At 34.4% G+C, this 23,967-nt stretch overlaps 1 protein-coding gene across 1 annotated transcript in view; it reads left to right on the top strand.

Moving 5' to 3' along the window:
- The window catches only part of RGS6 (regulator of G protein signaling 6), a 610,477-nt gene that overhangs the window by 534,331 nt on the left and 52,179 nt on the right, over positions 1–23,967 (top strand). The window contains 1 exon segment of the mRNA XM_031952584.1: positions 2,191–2,377. Coding sequence (XP_031808444.1) covers positions 2,191–2,377 — 187 coding nt within the window.

Below are 23,967 nucleotides of genomic sequence, written 5' to 3'. Positions count from 1 at the left end.
ATTTATGTTAGGAAACTGAGGCAGAGAGAGAAATTAACTGACCTGCTCAGGGTCACAGTTAGCAGATAGCTGAAGCAGAATTTAAATTCAGTTCTTCCTGATTTCACAGTCAGTGCTCTATCTGCTATAATACGTCATAATCTTTTGTAAACAGAAAAGTACTGTATATGTGAGAGCAGTTGTAGCTATTATTATCATACATCCTCATGTAGAATCACTGACTGTATCTGCTTTGGGGCCATCACTGGGAACAGGATGCTGCTGTCAAGAGTTCAGCTTTGGTTTCCAGTACCCAGTTCTCTTAATAACTGAATTGGTTTTGTAGAGTTAATGTAGGCTAAGAAAGAGGAAGGTGGGAGAGAGATTTTTCTCTTTGCCTTCCTGCACAGAGTACTTAATCAGACTGTTCCTTCCTCCTTTTATACTACTCCTAGCTCCCTACAGGCACCTTCAACACTGATTCCTGTGTAGTATTGCCATGTCTAAGACAATGGTACACCTGGTTGGCCCATTTTCCTCTAAAGAAAAAAGCTTTGTCAATCTATTCCATTTCTGTTTTGTTTTCCTTATCTGCAAAGGGATGGATTCTAATGATCCTTTAGCGCTAAAATTCTCTTTGGTCCTCCTTATTTCTCTCTGACTTATTTTGGGTTGTTTTGAGTTTTATTGAAGACTTTTTAAAAACACTTGTCATTTCTCCTATGTATTCACAGACACATACATACACACACACACACACACACACACACACACACAATCATCTCTCTTGTAACAAAGAACAACAGTTAAACAAAGCCAGTCATCCCAAGAAACCCCATCTGACATCATTAGCAGCATTGTGGACCCACAACTCCTACTTCTTTATAGGAAATGTGATTCATAGTAGTTCAGTTTTTTGTATACTATAGTCATTGTGCATATTAACCTCTTGGTTCTACTTTATTCAATCTGCATCAGTTCATACATATATTTATTCTTACACTTCTCCCTGTAACTCATTTTATTTTTTTGTTATTTTAACAAAATGTTTTTTTCATGATTCTGAACTTAACCATTGATGAGCATGAACATTTCTCTATATAATGATTAAAAAGAGGGACTACATAAGAAGCTATGAATCTCCATCTTACATAAAATCAGCTTGGATTTGTTATCGTTTAGAGGGAAGAAGATATGTTTAGAATTTTGCATAGTTCTGACACTGCCCTGCATGTCAGTGTCTCCTTATTAATTTTCTTCTGTTATCCTGTTTATTTTCTCTTTTTTGGTGCTCATATGGAAAACCAGTTTTAATTCACACTAGTAACAAAATAAAGCCACCAATCAATATAAAATATGATATCTTTCATGGAAATTGTTTGAGACCATCACCATTTTTCTAGATTTATACCAATAATCATCTCTTTTTTCACTTAATAGTATTTTTTTTCAATTACACATAAAGATAGTTTCCAACATTCACTTTTGTAAGATTTTGAGTTCCAAATTTTTTTTCTCTCTCCCTTCCTTCCCTCCCCCTTCCTTAAGACAGCAAGCATTCTGATCTTATGTATATTTTCCAATGATTCCTTAATGTTCTTCTGTTCCTTTTTTTTCAGTATCACCCTTAACACTCTCATTTCTCCTTACCTCCAAAAGAAAAAAATAGCACTCCTTGTTACAATAAAGTACAGTCACATAAAACAAATCGACATAATGGCTCTGTCTGAAAATGTATACCTCGTTCTATACCTATCCATCACCTGTCTTATAAGAGATGGGAAGCATGATTTGCCTTCTGGAGTTCTAATTGGCCATTGCATTGATCACAGATGATCATAGTCTTTCACAATTGTTTTCCTTTACAATTTTGTAGTCATTGTATAGAATAGATCTGACACCCTTGCATCATATATTTAGTCATAAATTAAGACATGTAGAGGAAGGCAAAATGTTGCTTAGGATCAGAATTTTGAACATTTATGCCCAGTTCTCCCAAGAAGCATATGTAATCCTTTCCAATATCATCAATTCCATTACAAATGAATTACAAAAAAGGGCATTAGAACAAGTGCCCCAGGTAGGACTATAGTGAGTATTGATGCTATAGACTGTCCAAGTCCTAGAACCTGACTCCATGGAAAAACAAGGGTCATGAATTTATGTGTCTGTTTCATGGAATTAATGGTGTCTTTATGCTCCCAATTCAAGGTTTTGGTTGGCTGTGCAAGATCTCAAGAAACAACCTTTACAGGATGTGGCAACTCGGGTGGAAGAAATTTGGCAAGAGTTTCTGGCTCCTGGAGCCCAAAGTGCAATCAATCTGGATTCTCACAGCTATGAAAAAACAAGTCAAAATGTCAAAGACCCAGGGCGATACACATATGAGGATGCACAGGTTTGCTCATTTACCTGACTGATTCAGATGCCAGGTGTTCATTTGCCTCCCTCCCCAGGCCAACTCTTTAACAAGAGACAAAGCTACTTTGGGTAATTATTAGTTCAGATTTCACTAGCTGCAAAGCTATGGCCAAGAACTATTCAGAAAAAGCACAGGATGACATTCTGAGCTTTGTATCATCTCAAGTATATTATTCAAACTAAGAAGAACCTGCATGGTATGACTAGTAGGTCTTCCTCATTTGGGTTCAAGTCACAGTTCAGAAACATACTGTGTGATCCTGGGCAAATCACTTAACCTCTCTGTGCTCAAGATAACTTTGTAATACTAAAAATTACAGATGCATTGCCAATTTCCATCAATTAAGGAAGTGTATATACTAATGGAACTACCCTCTAGCCTCACCACCCAAAATCGTAATGTGATTACATTTTATTATTCTACTAGTTTGCAATTTTGCTAAATTATAAAATCACCAAATAATAATCATAGAAATTTTGCCTTGTCCAGATACACTAGGAACTCAGCAAATATAAAGGACTTACATACTTCTTGGTTAAGGCAGTGCTGGAACCAAGAAATAGGTTATAAGCATACTATTTTCCAATTTATTTTTAAATAAACATTTTCCTGTTGTTTTTCTAGGGATGAGAACTAGGTACAGTGATGTAAATGGCTTGGGAAACATATTTTGCCTAATAATTTGCATTAAACTTCATAACTTAAACACCTATTTTCTTCTTCCTAAACGATATCTTTCCATTCCAAATATTACTGTTTCACTAAATATAATAAAACTCTGGCTTTTCTAGCCCCAAAATATATAATCTTGAGCTTACCAAACTATCACTAAATATATATGTGTGTGTATACACACACACACACATACACATACACACATACTATATATATATATATATATATATATATATATGCACACAGACAAAGAGAATATATGAATCCAATTTCCTCCCTTTTCAATAAATGGAAAAGTAATAGAATGAGAGAGATAATTTAAAACTAAAAATAAAAATGGCAATTAAAAATAAAAAAAATATTTTACTAGAAGATGAGAATGAAACTAACAGTTTATAGCATGTCATTCTTTTTTTATTAAAGCTTTATACTACTGGGCTTATATCCCAAAGAGATATTAAAGAAGGGAAAGGGACCTGTATGTGCAAAAATGTTTGTGGCAGCCCTTTTCGTGGTGGCTAGAAACTAGAAATTGAATGGATACCCAACAATGGCTAGGTAAATTGTGCTATATGAATGTTATAGAATATTACTGTTCTGTAAGAAATGACCAGCAGGATGATTTTAGAAAGGCCTGGAGAGACTTACATGAACTAATGCTGAGTGAAATGAGCAGAACCAGGAGATCATTATACACTTCAGCAACAATACTATGTGAGGATCAATTCTGATGGAAGTGGCTCTCTTCAACAATGAGAGGATCCAGTTCAATTCCAATTGATCAGTAATGAACAGAACCAGCTACACCCAGCGAAAAGAACACTGGGAAATGAGTATGGACCACAACATAGCATTTACACTCTTTCTGTTATAGTTTGCTTACATTTTTGTTTTTCTTCCCCGGTTATTTTTACCTTCTTTCTAAATCTGATTTTTCTTGTGTAACAAGATAACTGTATAAATATGTGTACATATATTGTATTTAACATATATTTTAACATATTTAAATGTATGGGACATATTTAACATGTATAGGTGCCTAGATGGCACCCCTGCCATCTAAGGAAGGGGGTGGAGGGAAAGAGGGGAAAAGTTGGAGCAGAATTTTTTGCAAGGATCAGTGTTGAAAAATTACCCATGCATGTGTTTTGTCAGTAAAAAGCTATAATAATTTAAAAAAACATATGCATGGATAATTTTTTAACATTGACCCTTGTAAAACCTTATGTTCCAAATTTTCCCCCTTCCCCCATCCCCTCCCTGTATGGCAAGTAATGCAATATATGTTAAACATGTTAATATATGTGTGTGTGTGTGTGTGTGTGTGTGTTAAATGGAATATATGTATACATATTTATATAATTATAGTATTGCACAAGAAAAATCAGATCAAAAAGGAAAAAATGAGAAAGTAAACAAAATGCAAGCAAACACAACAAAAAGAGTGAAAATTCTATTGTGATCCACACTCAGTCCTCTCTCTGGGTATAGATGGCTCTCTTAATCACAAGATCATAGGAACTGGCCTCAATCATCTCATTGTTGAAAAGAGCCACGTCCATCAGAATTGATCTTCATGTAATCTTCTTGTTACCACGTACAATGATCTCCTGGTTCTGCTCACTTCACTTAGCTTCAGTACAGTCCTCTCTCAAATCATCCTGCTGATCATTAGAACAATAATATTCCATAGCATTCATATACTGTAATTTATTCAGCCATTATCCCACTAATGAGCATCCACTTAGTTTCCACTTTCTTGTCACTACACAAAAAGCTGCCACAAACATTTTTGTATATGCGGGTCATTTTCCCTCCTTTATGATCTCTTTGGGATATAAGCCTAGTAGAAACACTGCTGGATTAAAGGGTATGCACATTTTGATAGCCCTTTGGGCATAGTTCCAAATTGCTCTCCAGAATGATTGAATGAGTTCACAACTCCACCAACAATGTATCAGTGTCCCAGTTTTTCCACATCCCCTACAACATTCATCATTATATTTTCCTGTCATCTTAGCCAATCTGAAAGGTATGTAGTGGTACCTCAGTTGTCTTAATTTAGCAAGTCATTCTTGAGGCTTGGCTTCAGTGACCATTTTGAGGTCACTAATTTTCGGTTGAGTTTTCTGAACTGAATGTTCATCTACCATATTGCTTTAAGGAAAAATATCATTGACAGGAGGAGTATTAGGTTTCTTGGTCAAGTCAAATCAACAGCATTTATAAAATATCTACTATGTATCAGGCACTATGCCAAGTGCTAAGTATGCAAAGAAAGACAAAACACTATCTCTGCCTTTAAGGAGCTGACAGTCTAATGGAGGAAGACAAGATGCAAACAACCATGCAAAATAATAGGTATTCAGAATAAGTTGGAGATCATTTTAGAAGGAAGAAGGGATTAAGATTAGAGAGGACCAAGAAAGAACCTTTTGTAGAAGACTGGACTTTAACAGTTTGCCCGCCAAGTCAGGCTGAAGAGAATATCCTTGGCCCAACCACACCAAATGGACAACATTGCTGATTCAAGGAATCCCAGCACCTTTTGCTCTACCCCTGTCATGAATAAATGTCTAAGCTAGGCTGGTTTTCATTCTTTTGTTTCTTGTCTACTTGTTTACTTGTCTACTTGTTTTCAAGCTTAGGTCTCTTTTCCAAGATACCATGTTGTGACCAAGGAAAGGATATTTTTTTGAATGAAAAAGTTGGGGAACAGGTTGACATTATTCAGTAGGGTAGCCTACTATAAAATCCCTACAGGGAACATTTGAAGCAGAAACTTTCATGTTCTATCTTTAATCCAAAACATAAAGAGAATAAGACCAGAATTATACCAGGTCACTTTAGTCAGCCAGCCCAGTCATTCACATATTTCAGCAAATCTTTGAACTGCTGGAGACTGGCTCAGATTATAACCATCATTCATTTTATCATTCTTTCTAATTTTTATCCACATCTATTTTTTTCTTTTTTGTAAAAATTATACAGAACAGGGTTTTAATTTTTTTTTTACTTGCAACTCCCTTTTTTGCTGAAGAGATGTTTACATGACCCCAGGTATATAGGTACATAAAATAGGTATACAAATCAAACATTTATTGATAATAAATCATCATTTCACTACCCCCCACATTCAGCTATGAGATCCTGTATATGGGATCGTGAACCACAGTTTAAAAAGCTAGGCTCAAAATATCTGCCCAAAACACTAGATCAGGAGCTCTTTACCTTTTTTGTGTCAAAGAACCCGCTAGCCAACAGACAAAGCCTCAAAATAATATTTTTAAATCATTAAACCTGTTAAATTTCATTTAAAGATTAGTGGGAGACACTACAAAGGGACAGAGCAAGTGTTTATTGAGTGCATATAATGTGCCAGTCACTCGACTAAATGTTTTATAAATATTGTCGCATCTGATATATATAACAGCCCTATGAATAGTTGCTAACCCATTTTACACTTGAGGAAACTGAGGCAAACAGAGGTTAAGTGACTTACCCAGAATAATACAACTAATAATTGTCTGAAATTTGATTTCAGGTTTTCTGAGGCATAATTTAACTTGGGTCTTTCACAGATTCTAGATCTAGCCCTCTACTCAGTGGTCTACCTAGTTGTCTCTTACCTAACTTCCTTGTTAGGGAAATAAAGGCATATTTTTTTTCTTTATTCAAGTTCATAGATACCCTAAAATTTATCCATGGTCTACAGCTTAAGACCATGATTTTGATTCTTTTAATGTGTGAATATCAATGTTGCCCTCAGACTATATGTCTGTTATCTATCACTCTCATTAAATAACTGACTTACATCCTTCCTTAGTCATAGATGCTTTTGATATTTTTTCTTCCATTTTTTGCACAAAATTCATCACTTATATATATATATTATATATATATACTGTAGTTTACTCTTAGCAACTATATGTTTCCATTGTGTTTTAACTTATCCTTCTGATTCTTCTGAGAACACAGTTTATAATTATATAGCAATACCAGAAGAACAGCAACATTAGAAGAGTATTAGCAATACCAGTAGAACATGAGATAGACTTTGCAACAGGCAAGTAGTTTGAGATCACTTAAGGTACCACAATTTCCAAATTTTCTCCTACCCAATTCTGGACTACTATCATTGAATGTCCCAGATATATAGAACATATCTGTCATGTGTATATATATATGTATATATATATATACATATATATATATATATATACACGTGCATATGTACACACATGGGCATACTGTGTATATACATATGTGTATATATACTATATATGTACTATATTCTGTATCACCATACATGTTTCAAAAAATGTAGGAGATTTGGAAAATAAAGTTAGTCTGACATGAAATTTTTGATGAATCTATCCTGTTTTGCAATGTTCACTCCTTCCCTCTCTAAATATGTACATGCCTTCCCATCAGTAAGTAGTATGTTTTATAATTTTGCCATGAATCAAAATCAAGTTCACTGAATTTCAGTAAGAAGAGCCCTCTAGCTTTTCTTTTTGGAAAATAGATCACTTGCTTTTCTCAACAATGATATCTTTCCTCTTTCCCAACATTTTTCAAATTTCATCAAAAGCTGCACAGTCAGTTAACTTCTTTAAGTTCTTTTGGAATTATAGAAAGCTATTATCTGATGCTGAACACTTTTGAGTACACTTTTCTCTTATTTTTACACACTTATATTAGATTTCAATGATCCAGTAATCTTCTTTGATCTTCTCAGTGTGAAGATCTTTTTCCATTGTTAAATAAAAAAGATAGAAGGAAAATAAGAATTGAATAGTTGTTGTTTCTTTCCATTGCCCATTATCGTCAACTCATTCACTCTAACCAACATCCCCATCTTGCCCCAAAATAGCCAAAAATGAAAAAAAAAGCCCCTTTCTTTTCCTTAGCATTCATTCTAAGTCTGATCTTTAGTTTCCCAGTTAGATGGCACAGAGGATAGAGCACTAGGCTTGAATCAGAAAGACTCTTCTTCATGAGTTTAAATCCAACCACAGAAGATTACTAGCTGTGTAATACTGGTCAACTCATATTACTCTTTTTGCCTCAGTTTCCCGATATGTAAAATGGTCTGAAGAAAGAAAGGTCAAACCCCTCTCATATCTTTGCCAAGAAACTGTCCAAATGAGGTCACAAATAATCAGATATGACTGAATCAATTGAACACAACCAACCACTCATGGTGTCCCTTAGCAAAGAGTTGTTGTTGTTAATCATCCTTCTATGGAGCTTGAAGATTAAGGATAAAGAAAATTTTGTGTTTCTTCCAGAGGTCAATTGTCTCCTTTCTGCATCTGCTCTAGCAAATAACTCTGGGTGTAGAATACCCAAATATCAGTATGGATTTAGCCTGTGATGAGATAACTATCTACATGCACAGCTGGTTGCTGTCTTTCTTGATGTCTTTCCAAGACCCTTTTTCTCTGTGTGCATATTTAACAGAGGCCAATGCTCCAAAGATTACCAACTGCTCCATCTTTTAAAAAAAAAAAAGTATTCTGATACATAACATCATGGTGCCATTTGCTATTTTCAGTGCTGGGAAATTTTAGAACATTATTCTTTTCCCTAAACATGAACCTAATGGGTACAGATATATACACACATACTGATAAACCAAAGACCAAACTTTGGCTAAAATTCATAGCAAAAAGGGAATAATCTTAAATTACTGTATGAGCTTTTGTTTAATCCCCTGTTCTAAAAACTAATTGTTTATGGCCTTCTATAAAGTATTTGAAAAAGACACTCATGATATCATATAAACAAGATGAAGACTTATAGGCTGAATAATATTGTAGCTAACTGCTATAATATTTGGAAATGCTTGAATAACCATACAACAGCTTTTTTGATTAATTGATTGGTGATAATGTAAAGGGAAGTTTCTATTACCAGACTGCAGAACTTTTAAACCTATTATGTTAAAATTTTAATCAGAGATTTAAATAGGAACATAGCATATGTAGTTATTTTTATTAAGTAACATAATTATTAAATTTGAGAATGATATTAATCTGAGATATATGGGTCATATAAGGCAGGTAGGTAACATAATAAATAAAATATCAATCCTGTAATTAGGAAGACATGAGTTCAAAAATGACCTCAGACACTTACTAACTGGATGAGCCTGGAGAAGTCACTTATCCCTATTTGTCTTGGTTTCTTCATCTGTAAAACAAATTGGAAAAGGAAATGGCAAAATACTCCAGTATCTTTACCTAGAAAACTCCAAATGGGGTCATGAACAACCACAATTCATATAGTGGAAGGCACAATTGGGAATCAAAGACAGGAGGAGCAATGGACCAAATTGGATGGGATGAAATTACATAAGGATAAATATAAATTTTTACACTGTATTTAGGGTAAAAATTAACTATAGATTAGAGAAACAATAACTATATAGAAAATAACATTTTTAAAAGACTTGTCTTTGTTAGGGAACTATAATCTTAATATATGTCAGCAGTATAACAAGATCAGTCCAGAAAAAATAATGATATGAAACGATGGTACCCAAAATAAGGGAAAGAATCCCACAGTGCCTTTACTTGAAAATACCATACCTGGAGTATTGTATACAGTTTTGGAACACATTTTTTGAAAAGGTTGAGGTATACAAACTTGGGTTGCTTTAGCTGTAAATTGGATCCTAAGTCAAAACACACCCCAGTTTTCTAAAATTAGCCAGACCTCAGACTGAACTTTATTGTTTTTAGGCACCTCACTAGCAACTTAGCAAACTGTTTTTTATTCAGGAAATAATAATCAACTCATATTACCACTGCTGCTGGGAAAACATGATTTTCTTTAAAAAAAAAAAAAAAAATATATATATATATATATATATATATATATATATATATCAAATAGGCAACCTGAATGTGCTAGAGTGTGGCCCAAAGCAGGTTAAAAGATGACACAATTAACAAAATACATAAAAATATAACAAAAACGAAAATGAAAACAACAACTTTTTTTTGTTTAGTTATTTTTCAGTCGTACCTGACTCTTCATGATCCCATTTGGGTTTTTCTAGTCAAAGATGCTGGAGTGTTTAGCATTTCCTTTTCTAACTCATTTTACAGATAAGGAAACTGAGGCAGATGGGATTAAATGACTCATCGAAGGTCATATGCAGTGTCTGAGGACATTTTTTGAATTCAGGTCTTCCTGATTCCAGGCCTATGTGCTCTAATAAGTTCCTGCATTTAGATTTGAATTCAGTTCCTCCTGACTCCAGAGTTGGTGCTCTATCCACTATGCTAACTAACTGCCCACAACAAAGCATAGATATTGTTGATTTATGGTTTTCTAAGTCACTACATCATACATTGTCCACAAGGATCCTTATGAGTGATTTTTAGCACTGTTTCTATTTGAGTTTGATATTATTAGTCCACTGCCTGATGTCTCTCCACTAATAACACTTCTGTGATTCTTATGATTCTGAGTCCTAGACTGCCTGAATAAAACTTCTCTTCTCTGGCCACCAAACCCTGCTCTCTTATAACGATCCATGCCATTCTTTTTCCTTCCAGATTCTTGTTCAGTTCTTCCTTTCCTTTTACACTGTGCACTTTGGAAACTTGTTTCAACAAACTGCCTTTCATATTAGAACCCTTCCTCTCATACCACTCTCCTTACACTCATAGAAAACTGGCTTGCTAAGAGAACACAGCCTGTCTGAATATAATAATAACAAGGTTTGCAAAGTGATTATATTATGTGTATGTACATATATGAATGATTCCATTTGATAGGTGCTCACAAGTATCCTAAGAAGCAGGTACTATTATTATCCTCATTTAGGTAGCAAAGTGGTTGAGAAAACTAGACTGGATTCAAGATCTGGCTTCAAATCTAGTCCTAAGATCTTAACAGTTGTGTGCCATCGGCAAACCATTTACTTCTGTCTGCCTCAGTTTTCTCTGCTATAAAATGAGTTTAATAATAGTACCTCCCCTTTACATGAGCAGATACAAAGTGAAATGTACTATATCTAAAATAATAATATTGTGAGATGATCATCTGTGAATGACTTTGCTATTCTCAGAATACAATGATCCAAGACAATTCTGAAAGACTTGATGAAAAATGTTATCTGTACCCAGAGAAAGAACTGATAGGGTCTGAATGAAGATTGACATATTTTTTTACTTTCTTTATTTTTCTTGAGTTTGTTTTTTTTGGGGGGGAGGGGGTCCTATGTATTTTTACATGACAATGATGGAAATATGGAAATGACAAAGCATTGCTCTAAAATAAGAAGCTCTAAGCTCTAAAAGCAGTAAGACAATTGCTTGTCTTTTCATTGAAGGAGGATGAGGGAGAGGAAGAGAGGATTTAGAACTGATAGTTTTAAAAACAAATTTTAGAAATTTTATTAAATTTCTAAATTAAAATTTAAAAATTTAGAAATTTAGAAAATTTAGAATTTAGAATTAAATTAAAATTTAATTTAGAAATTAAAAACAAAATTTAGAAAGAAAATATAATAATAGTACCTTCCAAGGTTGTGAGAATCAAATGAGATAATATTTGTAAAGCATTTAATTCCTGGAATATAGTAGGGCCTTAAAAATGCCTGTATCCTTCTTTCCTTCCTTCCTTTTCTTTTTTCTTCCTTCTTCCCTCCTTTCTTCCCTTCTTTCTTTCCTCTTTCCATTCCTTCCTTTTTTCCTTCCTTTTGAGATAAAGAAACTTAGTTTGAGAGAGATTGAGTGAATTGCCCAGGGTAACACAGTTAGTAAATTTATTAGACAATATTTGAAATCAGGTCTTCATGACTCTAGAAAATCTCTATTTGCTTTATCATCTGGTTAAGGTATAAAGTAAAATTCTCTAATACCAGGAAACCCATCAGAGCAGGAATATGCATGTTTCTTATTGCTCTTAGACCCTTTCCCTATAACTCAGCAAATTCTGTTCCTTTGAAGTTCAAAATATCAAGATGTCCTGCCCTAATTCCCTCCTTCCCCTCTGCCTCTTGGAAACCCTGTATTACTTTTAGAGTTCAGTTTAAGTTCTGACTCCTTCAAGAAGCCTTTCCTGTTTTCCTCTATTGCTAGTGCTCCCTCCTTCACCAATTATTTTAAATTTATTTTATATATTTGCTTGATAGAAATAGCACATTCTGGGGCAGCTAGGTGGTACAGTGGATAGAGCACCAGCTTTGAAGTCAGAAGGACTTAAGTTCAAATTAGGCCTCAGACGCTTAATACTTCCTAGCTGTGTGACCCTGAGCAAGTCATTTAACTCCAATTGCCTCAGCAAAAAAAAAAAAAGTGTATTTTTTGTTCTTTCCCTTCACCCCACCCCACCAAAACATAAACTATAAATTTCAAACTGAAACTATTTCACTTTGTTATGACATCCCTACCATTTAGTAGAGTGTTTGGCACGTAGTGGGTTCTTAATAAATGATTGTTGATATTTTAATTGACTAAGGATTATAATCAAATTAGAAGTCTATTTAATTATCTTTGGCAATGGACAACTAAATAAAATTACCTTACATATATTTGCTGGGTTCTTTTTTTTCTGCATATATATAGCTAAATCATTTTTAGCTATAGTTTATCAGCAAAGTGATGCTATGTAGAAAGGAATTTTTCTTCTTAGGAGACCTTATGTAAGACCTCCCCCAAAAGAATGCATGAATGAGTTAAAAATAAGGAAAGAACATTATGTTCAGAAATAAATGGATCAGGACAGAAGTGTAGTAAAGAGTGATTTCGAATTTTTCTGATCATTATAACATTCTTTGGTTGCCTATGATTAATATGGATCAAGGAGGGGATGATAAAGAAAAGCTTCATGTAAACACATACACTCTTGGGCACATACACATACACCCCAGAAATAGAACCTCTAAATACTTTCTATTGTACACTCTATGAAGGCTATATCATAGCTTATTTAATCTTTATAATCTTCTTTTGTAGTGAATAGAAAGCTCTTTTGGAGTTCTGCTTCTGATATCCATCAGCTGTGTGACCTTCTCAATGCTCCATGAAACTCAGGGACTCTCTTAAATAATAAGTGGGGAATAGGTGCAGATATGCATTTCCTTAAAAGAATTCCAGATACTAATGAAATATCAGGACAAATCCAGGGCTGAGCATAATGCTGTAGAAACATAGTAAAATATTTGTTGAAATAAAGACTTTTTATTTAATTATAGCCCTTAATCCATCAAAAACTAAACAAAAATCTTTAAATAAGCAATATTTAGAAGCAAGAGCATAAACAAAAATCAGTTCTAGACTCTCAGCTCCAACCCAATCTAGCAGGTATTTATTATTACTATCCAGTCGTTTCAGTCATATCTAGCTTTTTGGGACCCCAATTTGGGTTTTCTTAACAAAAATATTGGAGTGGCTTGATATTTCCTTTTCCAGCTCATTTTCCAGATGAGGTAACCGAGGCAAACAGGATGAAGGAAATAGCCCAGGGTCACATATCTGGTGAGTGTCTAAAGCCAAATTTCAACTCAGGAAGATGAGTCTTCCAGATTTCAGGATCAGCACTCTATCCATTGAGCCATCTAGCTGTCCTTAGGTATTTATTAAGTAATGATTAGTATGAGATAACTATGTGGCACAATGGATTGGAGCTTTGTATTTGAAGTGAGGAAGAGCTGGGTTCAAATCCCATTTCAAATACTTGTTAGCCAAATGAAGGGGGTACCTACGTTACAGAATTCTTATGAGGAACAAATGAAATTTATATGTGTGTATAGGATTTTGGAAAACTTAAGGGACTAGCTTTATTATATATAATATCTCCTTGGCCTTTGATAGACCAACTTTGGCTTTATCATGCCCAGTTATAGGCTTTCACAGTGTTCTTGGACATCTCCAACCATGCTGTCTCCCCCATCCTCTTCCATTTCCCTTGTATGTAGTCTTCCACAATTAGAATCTGAATTTAGTGATAATGGAAATATCTAGTATTCTTTTATTTGTATCCCCAGGCTTTAACACAATGCCAGGGCATATAGTGCTTAGTAACTGCTCTTTCTGCCTTTCTAGCTAGCTAGCTAAATATCTATGTCACTAGATGCTATTTATAAAGGAATAGCAAACCTTGATCAGCAAAAGTCAGCATCACCCTGCTTCTTCCCCTTGTCATGTCAACAGAGTAAAAACTGAGTATCTTGGGTAGGGCAGAGTCAGGGACTAGCTGCCTCTATATGACAACCTGATAAAGATCAGTAGGCAAGTACCCACTAGAACAGTTCCAACTCAGGATAAGCATTTAAGGAACTAACTTTGCTACCATATGACATAGCTTATACTAATGTTAGGAAGTGAGTGGTCTGTAGAAAGAATTCATTAGCATTACAGGTCCATTTAGGAAAGATTCCCTCTGCACATTGCTTTGGATCCATTTTTATAGCTAATTGCCCATGTTGTTTTCTGTGGAACTCTTTCATAAGACACATTATCTGTGTGGGGCCAGAGTTCTGCTCTTTCATTCTGTTGGTCAGTTTAGCCTTTTCTAAAGTTCTATGGACTATAATTTGATTGATCTCTCTTCCCTCAGACATAATATTTCTATTTCATAGGCCTCGAGCTTGTTTCTAGGAACTTTAAAGTATGATCTTGTAACTTTTCTCTTCTTATCTTCAACATACTCCTCCATAAAATGGGAGTGATTATACCTTACCAATGTACTTTATGGAGTTGTCTGAAAGATAATCCTGAAAGTGTGTTTAGTAAGTAAAAAGTAAATTCAAGGAACAAAATTAATGGAGAAGATAAAAATAATAACCTAGATATTTCCCAGGAATATTCCTCTGTTCAATAGGAAACATTTCTAAAATTTGCTGCTGTGGATGTCTTTTGAAAAGAGCCCATGAATAAAAATTTTTGGCTCCTATGTATAAGACTGAATCGACTGAACAATAAATTGAATCCAAAAGTATATAGGAGAGTGCCTGGATTGTTTTTGTGAAACTTTTAAAAGCCCTTATTCTCATTGAAACAAAGGCCTATCTTTGAAAAAATAATATTTAAAGTATAATCTTATTTTTATTAATGCCTTTTGTTTTTTGCATTACATTAATTTTCAAATATATTAATTTCTCAGCAAACCAGCTCTTATGAAGATTAAGAGAGATAAAGAAGGCATTTTTTCAAATTGACCAAACATTACTAATAGCTAACATTTATATAGCACTTGCTATGTGCTGGACATTGTGCTAAACACTTTACAATTATTATCTCATTTGATTTTCACAACAGCTCTAGGAGATGTGTTATCATTTTCTCCATTTTACATATCTGTAAAAAAAAAATTGAGATATATAGTATTTCTATCTTTTCCCTCTTTGGCAAGAGATGTCTAGTATTGGAATCTATGGGTCAAAGAATTGGACATTTTATTCATTTCTTATAGAATAATTCCAAATAGCTCTGCAGAATGGACCAATTCACAATTTCACCAACTGTGTATTCATAGGAAAGCTCCATTACTCATCAGGTAATGTGCAGTTGTAACCCATGGAATACACATCTGCCCTCATCATCTCAAGTTTAGACTATTGCAATAGCTTACTTGTTGGTCTGCTTGCCACAAGTCTCTCCTCATTCCAGATCATCTACTATCAGCTGTCAAAGCGATCTTCTTATCTCCCCACTCAGTAAACTCAAATGAGTCCCTATCACCACTAAGATCAAATACAAAATCCTCTGTTTAATATTCAAATCCCTTTAGAATTCAAAGAGAAAAGCTTCCTGGATCCCAAAATCCAAAGCCCTCTCTGAACTTTCTAGTCTTTTTACACCTTAAACCTCCTCATATACTCTTCAATCCATTGATGCCAGCTGGGTTCCTTGTTATTTTGTGAAGTCACTCCATTGCTTCACTCTGAGAATTTTCATCAGCTGTCGCCCATGCCTGAAATATTCTACCTCCTACTCTCTGCCTCCCGGTTTCCCTGGCTTTCTTCAAATCCCTTCCCCAAACCCTACATTTTATAGGAAGCCTTTCTTTAATTTAATTCCTTTCCTTTTTTGATTATTTTCTTTTTAATCCTTTGTATGATATAGCTTGTTTGTACTTATTTGTTTGCAAGTTATCTCCCCCATTAGATTGTGATGGGGAAGGACTGTTTTTTGTCCTTCTTTGTATATTCAGTGCTTGGTGCCTGCCTTATTCTAGGTACTTAACAAATGGTTATTGACTGACTGAAAAGAATTGGAGTGGGGGATAACTTCAAAGGCAATGAAGGGTCATGTGATAGGGTAAATAGGTTGCAAAATATTTTGCATAGATATAGGAATTTACATAGGAAAAGCTGGGTAAAAGACAATACAAGAAATGTATATTCAAAATGAATGGGCAATTCATTCATGAAAATGAAGGATTATCAATTAAATCATTTACTGATCTCACAATCTCAAGAGAATAAATGGAAAGCCTCCTGCACTTGGATTGAATATTCATTGGCAAATTATAGGTCATGGACAAGATGGGCTACTTTTCATAGGTTGTAATCTGTCTCACCTGAAGAAATATCTACAACAATGAGATGACAGAGCTGTTAATATATTGAAGACTAAGTATAAAGGGACAGTTGTCTCCATCACTTGAAGATATAAAATTGCATAGAGATTGGCTCCTACATCTCTTCCCACTATTCTCCTGACTGAAGAATCACTCTAGCCAAATTGATCTATTTTCTTTCCCCAAGATGTGCAATGAACTTTCTTACTTCCTTACCCTTACTCACATCATTCTTCTCTACATGCTTTCAGAGAGACATAAAGACAAGAAAAGGTAATAACCATAAAACAGCATGAGACACATGCCAAACAAATGATGTGGACCAGTGGTGTCAAATTCAAATATTTATTTAGCTAAATACTTCCTAATTATATTTTCATTTGTTTCAGGTACTAGGGAATGTTTGGAGATATCATAAATTCATGTTTGATACCTTTGACATATACTATGAATGCTGCAGATGTTCAAAATAGGAAGACTTCACTTCTCATTGCTATGCTCAGGAAAGAGTTTTGGAGGAGGGTGTTAGTAACAAGAAATGCCCTTATTTGGCAGGACAGATAGTGGTGGAAGAGTTAGTCACTGTAAGACAAGACAAAAGGTAAAAGTTGGGAAAATGTATAGTATTTGGGGGAAAATAAGTTGACAAGTTTGGCTAAAGTGAAGAATCAGGACATTAATGAGAGATAAAGTTAAGAATGAACAGCTAGGTGGTGCCTGGGGAAAGTGCTGGGCCTGGAGTCAGGAAGACTCATCTTTCAGAGTTCAAATCTGGCTTCAGACACTTAATAGATATGTGACCCTGAGCAAGTCACTTAACCCTGTTTGCCTCAGTTTATTCATCTGTAACATGAGCTAGAAAAGGAAATGGGAAACTACTCCAGCATCTTTGCCAAGAAAACCTTAAATGATGTCACAAAGCATTGGACATGACTAAAACCATTCAACTGTAATAACAATGTACACTGTACTAGAACCTATGAGAAAAAATGAAGATAGAAAATGGCATAGCCTTTAAGGAGTTTACAATCTGTTAGGATAGGTAACACATGTCAGAACCAACATCAGGCATGCCCTTTCCCCTTTATCTGACTTTCTTTACCCATCTAGCATCTAGCATTTAGGCCAGCTAGAACCTATATGAACTACTTGACTGTTCATACCTTGCTTGTATAAGATGGGAGTGACCAATTCTTTTCCTTCCGGTGATAAGGAGAACCACCAGACAATACCCATCTACTTGACTTCTACACCTTCCAGATGCCCAGTGCGATCATCTGACCTAACATTCTATTCATGTTGCATATAAATTTCCTATTGAATTTCCTATATCTGTTTCCTTATGTGTAAAATGACATTGAACTCAAGGAACTTGAAGGGCTTCTTTCAATATCAAATCTATGATCCTATGATCCCCGAGCCTGCTCTTATCCAGATTAATCTTTCCAAGTCCCTTCAATTGATTTTCATGTAGCATGAACTCAAGTCTCTTTGCTATCTTGGCTACTCTCTAGTTTATCTGGTAATGTGGCACCCACAACCGAAAACAATATGGCATAAAGTGTCTGGCCAGAACAGAGTACAGAGTGCCATTTATCTTCTTATCCCTAGAAATTATGCCTTTCTTAATCCAGCCCAAGGGCCCATTAGCAGAATTACGTAATGACCTCACATCATTTCCTTCAGCCTTCACCTGCTACCATCTTAATTTTCATTCATTGCTCTTTAAAATATCTGTCCTTCTCTTAATATCTTATTCATTGATGAAATTTCCCTATCAGTTCTGCTAGCATCTCTCAATTGCCCAGGAGTGAGATTATAAACTTGTGCCTCCAGTCTTTCCTAATATTCCTGCGTTCTGGGGTTTGGAAACACCTCAATGATTGTCCTGGATTTTATTTAATTCCTTACCTACACACAGCACTGAAAATCATAGATATTCAATAAAATGGGCTAATTGATAGTGGAAGCCTAAATTATAGCCATCTCTAATATATACACCATAAAGGAAAGGCAAATAAGTTGTCCATTGTTTTTTGTTTAGGATTAAAACCTTTTAAAAGCAAAGACAAATTTCATACCAAGTATTCTGGGCATTTTTTTCCATGTAGCAATACATCATTTCCAGTACTCAGCCATCATTAGCCACATGAAGTAACCAAGGAGACACTGCTCAGGTCAGTGGTAAATCGTGAGCTAAGAGATTCTCAGAAAACTTAATAATCTACCATTGGTGGAGCCTCTCAGCTTCCCACTGGTGAATATGATGTCCAAATGGAGATTTTCAAAAGAAGCCTCATTTGAGCACACAAGTGTGTCTATCATTTACTTGAACCAAAAATACTACAAAGTGCCTTTTTGTCTCAAATCTCCAGTGAGTAGAAATAGCCTCCTGAAGGCCACTAATCTTTGTTCTCACAGGGAAAGTGGGGCCACCATTTTTTTTGTTTCACAAACTCATTACGTTTCCTGAAATTAATTTTAAATTGGAGGGCATTTCCTGGTGTACACCCAAGCCAAGCATATTTTAATAAAGATTACCACTGTCCTGACAGATTTTTATTTCATCTTGTGTGTGGCTTATTAGGGGAGACAGGGAGCAAGTGATGCAGGAAGGGATGCTTAAACAATCTTTTTGCTTATGATTTCAGTCTGATTATTTCATGAAAAACTATTACTACTGTGAGCAAACATCTTCAAGGAATTTAATTTTTTTACAATCAAATTTTATTTTTTCAATGAACAAAAATTTGTGTTATCTCCTATCCATCCCCCCATTGGAGAAAAAAGAAAGAAATAGAAAAATATTAACCTTTAGGTAAATATTCAGTCAAGAAAAGCAAATCCCTGCATTGGTTACTCCAAAAGATATGTCTTCTGCATTCTGAATCAAAGAACTGAATTTTACAGTTTTTCACATTGTATTTTTTACAGATTCAGTTTTTTAGTGTTTCCAGGATGCAGATTTTTCACAAAACTTAATGACCCTGCCAAGTGGAGGGAAAAAAGAAAACACTTTTTAAACTCAACTCCTACAATGTTTGTTTGACTTAGAAGGCAAATCATCAGTTATCTTTGTAGTGGCCCCTGCTTAGAAGTGAGAAATAACCATGTTCAAAGGATATAAACTTCCATTACATTGAACTGAATGCATGTATCCAGATGCCATGCAGATTAATAATGATCAATCACTTCTCCCTTCTAATGTTACTTTCTGTGCATAAAAACAGTTTCCATACTGTAACAAAAACAACAGTTAGCATTTATGTAGCACTCAAAAGCTGGCAAAATGATTTATAAATTTTATCTCATTTGATCCTCATAACTAAGCCTAGGAAGTAGGTGTTATCACCATTTTATATATGAGGAAACTGAGGTGGAGGCTGACTTGCCCATAATCACATAGCTAACTGAATTTGAACTCAATCTTCATGATTTTAACTCCAGCAATCATGGACCAAGATAATGGATGCATTTAAAATCCTAATGATTCCACAGAGGATTATTTATAGCTAACTTTTAGCATGTTGTCAATAGCATGTACATATATATGTGTAGCATATAGGCAGCTAATTAGTATAGTAAGGATTTAGTAAATGTTTCTTTCTTTCACTTATACATACATATGTGTATATAATATATGCACATATGTATATTCAAACACAAATATATATATAATGTTTGCTCACATATATTGAGAGAGAGAAAGAGAGAGAGAGAGAGAGAGAGAGAGAGAGAGAGAGAGAGAGAGAGAAGAGAGAGAGAAAGAGAAGAGAAGAGAGAGAGAGAGAGAGCATATGAAGTTGGGAAGACCTAACTTCCAATCCTGCCTCAGACACTTACTAGCAGTATGAATGTGGGCAAGACACTAACCCTATTTTCTGCTTCATTTTGCTCACCTCTAAAATTTGGGATAATAATAGCACCTACCTCCTAGGGTTATTGCAAGGATCAAGTGCAATAATATTGATAAAAAGTTTAGCACAAATGCCTGGCACATAGTAGATACTTAAATACAGAATCTCCACTCTTTCAGTCACAATTTTTCTACTATTTCCATCTCTGAGGAAGACTATCTTCAGGGTCCTCTCTGCCTATGTCCTCTCTTATCTGTGTTTTCTAGCTTGGTGACCTTTCTCCTATTCTGAATCTGTTTCCTTTTAAAGCCTAAATTCAAGGACTAGTCTGTCAGGACTGATTCAAACATCTTCAGATAATAGGACTCAGTTATCTGCCACGGAATAATGATGTGTGTGTGTATACACACATATATGTATATAGATACACACATATATATTATATTGTTATATATTGTATAATATATTGTTATATGGCATACAATATATAATAATATATTATATAAATTAATAATAAATGTATAATATTACAATATAATAATTGTATATATGTATATGTGTATAGATATAGATATGTAGTAGTTGGAGAAGGAAATGGAAAGTCACTCCAGTATCTTTACCAAGAAAATCTCATATAGAGTTTTCTAGAGTTGGATACAATTGAAAAATAACTGAACAACACCATTTATATAATACTTACTATGGGCCAGGCATTGTATTAAGCACTTTACAATTATCTCATGTGATCTTTACAACAACCCTCTGGGGTTATTGTTATTATATTCAATAATATATATTTAATATAAAGTCAATAATATATTCATATTGTTGTTATTATCATAATGTTGTTGTTATCTTCATTTTATAGATAAGAAACTCATGCAAAGTGAGGTTAAGTAACTTGCTAATAAATATCTGAGACTGGATTTTAATGAAGGCCCTCCTGACTCCAGACTCCATGCTCCATCCATTGTGCCACCTAAAACAATGAATTAACAGATACCCACAGTCAAGGTATTCTTTAAAACCTATAAAGATCATATGAACAAATTAAGCTAGGTAGGCCAAGCTTGGAGTCAGAGAGAATCTGAGTTAAGTTCCTGCCTCAGAAACTTGCTGGCTTTGTGACTCATTAAATCACTTAATCTTTTTCAGCCCCAGTTTCTTTACTTGTAAAATGAGAGTTAGACTCAATGAACTCTAAGTCTATGATCCTGTAATTCCCAAAGGTGATGCTACTGAGAATAATCAGATCTTGAATGAGGAAATAATGCCAAAGACAGAAAAAAGCATCTTGTTACTTTGTTAAGATAATACCTTTCTGATGATACCTTATACCTATATCAAACAGAAATCTGACTGGAATTTCCACCCATTGCTCCTACTCCTTTAAGGACAAGAAAAACAAACTTAATCCTGCTTCCACATAACAGTTCTTCAAATTCTTGGAAGTAGTTTGGATTTCCTAAGTCTTCTCTTTTCCAGGCTAAATATTCCTTGTTTCTTCAAGTGATTCTGACATGATGCAGTTTCCACTCTTCTCAATGTTCTGATTACCCTTATCTAAGAAATGCTCCATCTTATCAATGTCCTCTCCAAAATGATGTTTCCTTGATAGAAATAAATGAGGTTGTTAACAGTAAGACATCCTGAGATTCGGTCAGGATAGTGGAGAATTGTTCACTTTACTATTAGCAGTCTTCTCCCACCATGGTCTGAATATATGTGGTTTTCAGCACACAGAAGATTCATGGGAAGTCAAAATCAGAGAGTTTCCTTGTTGTTTTCTAGGAGCCTAGTATATCTTCATGGTTATTCCAGAGTAGAAATGACATTGTTAGCTTATCCTCTAAATTTAAGTAGATGTATTACATTTCTCTCAGAACAAAAAAAAAAAAAAAAAAAAAAAAGATTTTTTTTTTTTAAATGATAAATTAATGCAGTTAAAAGAATATTCTACTTAGATCAGATGATCTAGATTGAAATCTTAATTCTTATCCCTAATGATTAACTTTAAGCAAATCACTTATGCTCCCTTGTCCTCTCTATCCTTATCTTTAAGATTAAATTAAATTAAATTAAAAATGATATCATTGTAAGACCCTTTACAACAAAGGTGCCAAACACATTCTGAGCTGTCCAACCTGATTAAGAGGTAATTGAAAACATTTTATTCTGATTAGATAGCTCAGAGTGTGTTTTGACATATTTAATGTTAATGTGTGGTTTTCTAAGTGATTTCTGTTTGCACAGATACTGTAGACAGTTTAGTGGTTCTTGTTTCTATTTGAATTTGGTACTTCTGTCTTACAACTCTTAACAAAAATCATTACTAACACCATTCTTTTATTGACCATCAATATTCCCTCCCTCTGCCAACCCAAATGCTGGTTTTCTAATAAGAAAGAAAAGAAGTCATCAGACTGTTTTGAAATGTTTTTAATGTTTCAATTATTTTTATAGCTGATGAAATTGGAGAGATTTATTTTGTGGCTCATAAGCTTAACTGATCTAAAAATTCCATATGTACAACACATTAACATTTTATCTGCTACCTAGTGAAAAGGAGAGAGTTGCACAAAAGAGACATTTTGTAACAAAGTTAAGTGAAGGAGAATTTATATATATATATATATATATATATATATATATATATATGTATATACACATATAATATGTATATAATATATATACATATAATAGATAATATATACACATATAATATACATATATTATATGTAAGCATACATATGTGTATTATACACATTAGTATATTATATGTAAACTGTGTGCACACACATTTATATTATATATAAACATACATGTATGTATAAAATTTATATATTCTATGTGAACGTGCATATATGTATGTATACACATACATGTATACATGTGTGTGTGTGTAAGCTTACTGAGACTTGCAAGATGAATCTTCCTGACTTCAGGCCTAGCACTCTATCCACTGAGCCACCTAGCTGCCCCTAGGTATTTTTTAAGTGATTATTAGTATGAGATGGATAGGTCTCATGGATCATGGACTTGATCATGGATTGAATCACTGGATTTGACCTCAGGAAGATGAGTCTTTCTGCCTCCAAACTAGGTACTTCATTCACTTCACCACCTAGCTACTTGATATGTAGCTATACAATATCCATATAAGGGTTGTTTAATCACAGGGTCATAACCCTAGAGTGGAAAGAACCTCATAAACCTTCTAGCCCAAACTTCTTATTTTACAGATGAGGAAACTAAGGTCTAAAGAGCTTAATTGACTTGTACAAAAGTTGACAGAGATAGTAAGTATATGATCATGGAATCATAAAACTGCAACTAGAAGTAATAGCAGAGACACTTTTGTTTAACTCCATTATACACATAAGGAAATGAGGCTCAGGGAGAAGGGAAGGGAATATTCATCAAGCATGTATTATATATCAGGCCCTATGCTAAGTGCTTTACAAATAGCATCTCATCCAATCCTCACAA

Source organism: Sarcophilus harrisii, chromosome 2 (genome assembly GCF_902635505.1).
Source record: "Sarcophilus harrisii chromosome 2, mSarHar1.11, whole genome shotgun sequence".
Lineage (NCBI taxonomy): Eukaryota > Metazoa > Chordata > Mammalia > Dasyuromorphia > Dasyuridae > Sarcophilus > Sarcophilus harrisii.
Note: the sequence above shows the minus strand (reverse complement) of the source record. Positions and strands in the feature narration are given on the sequence as shown.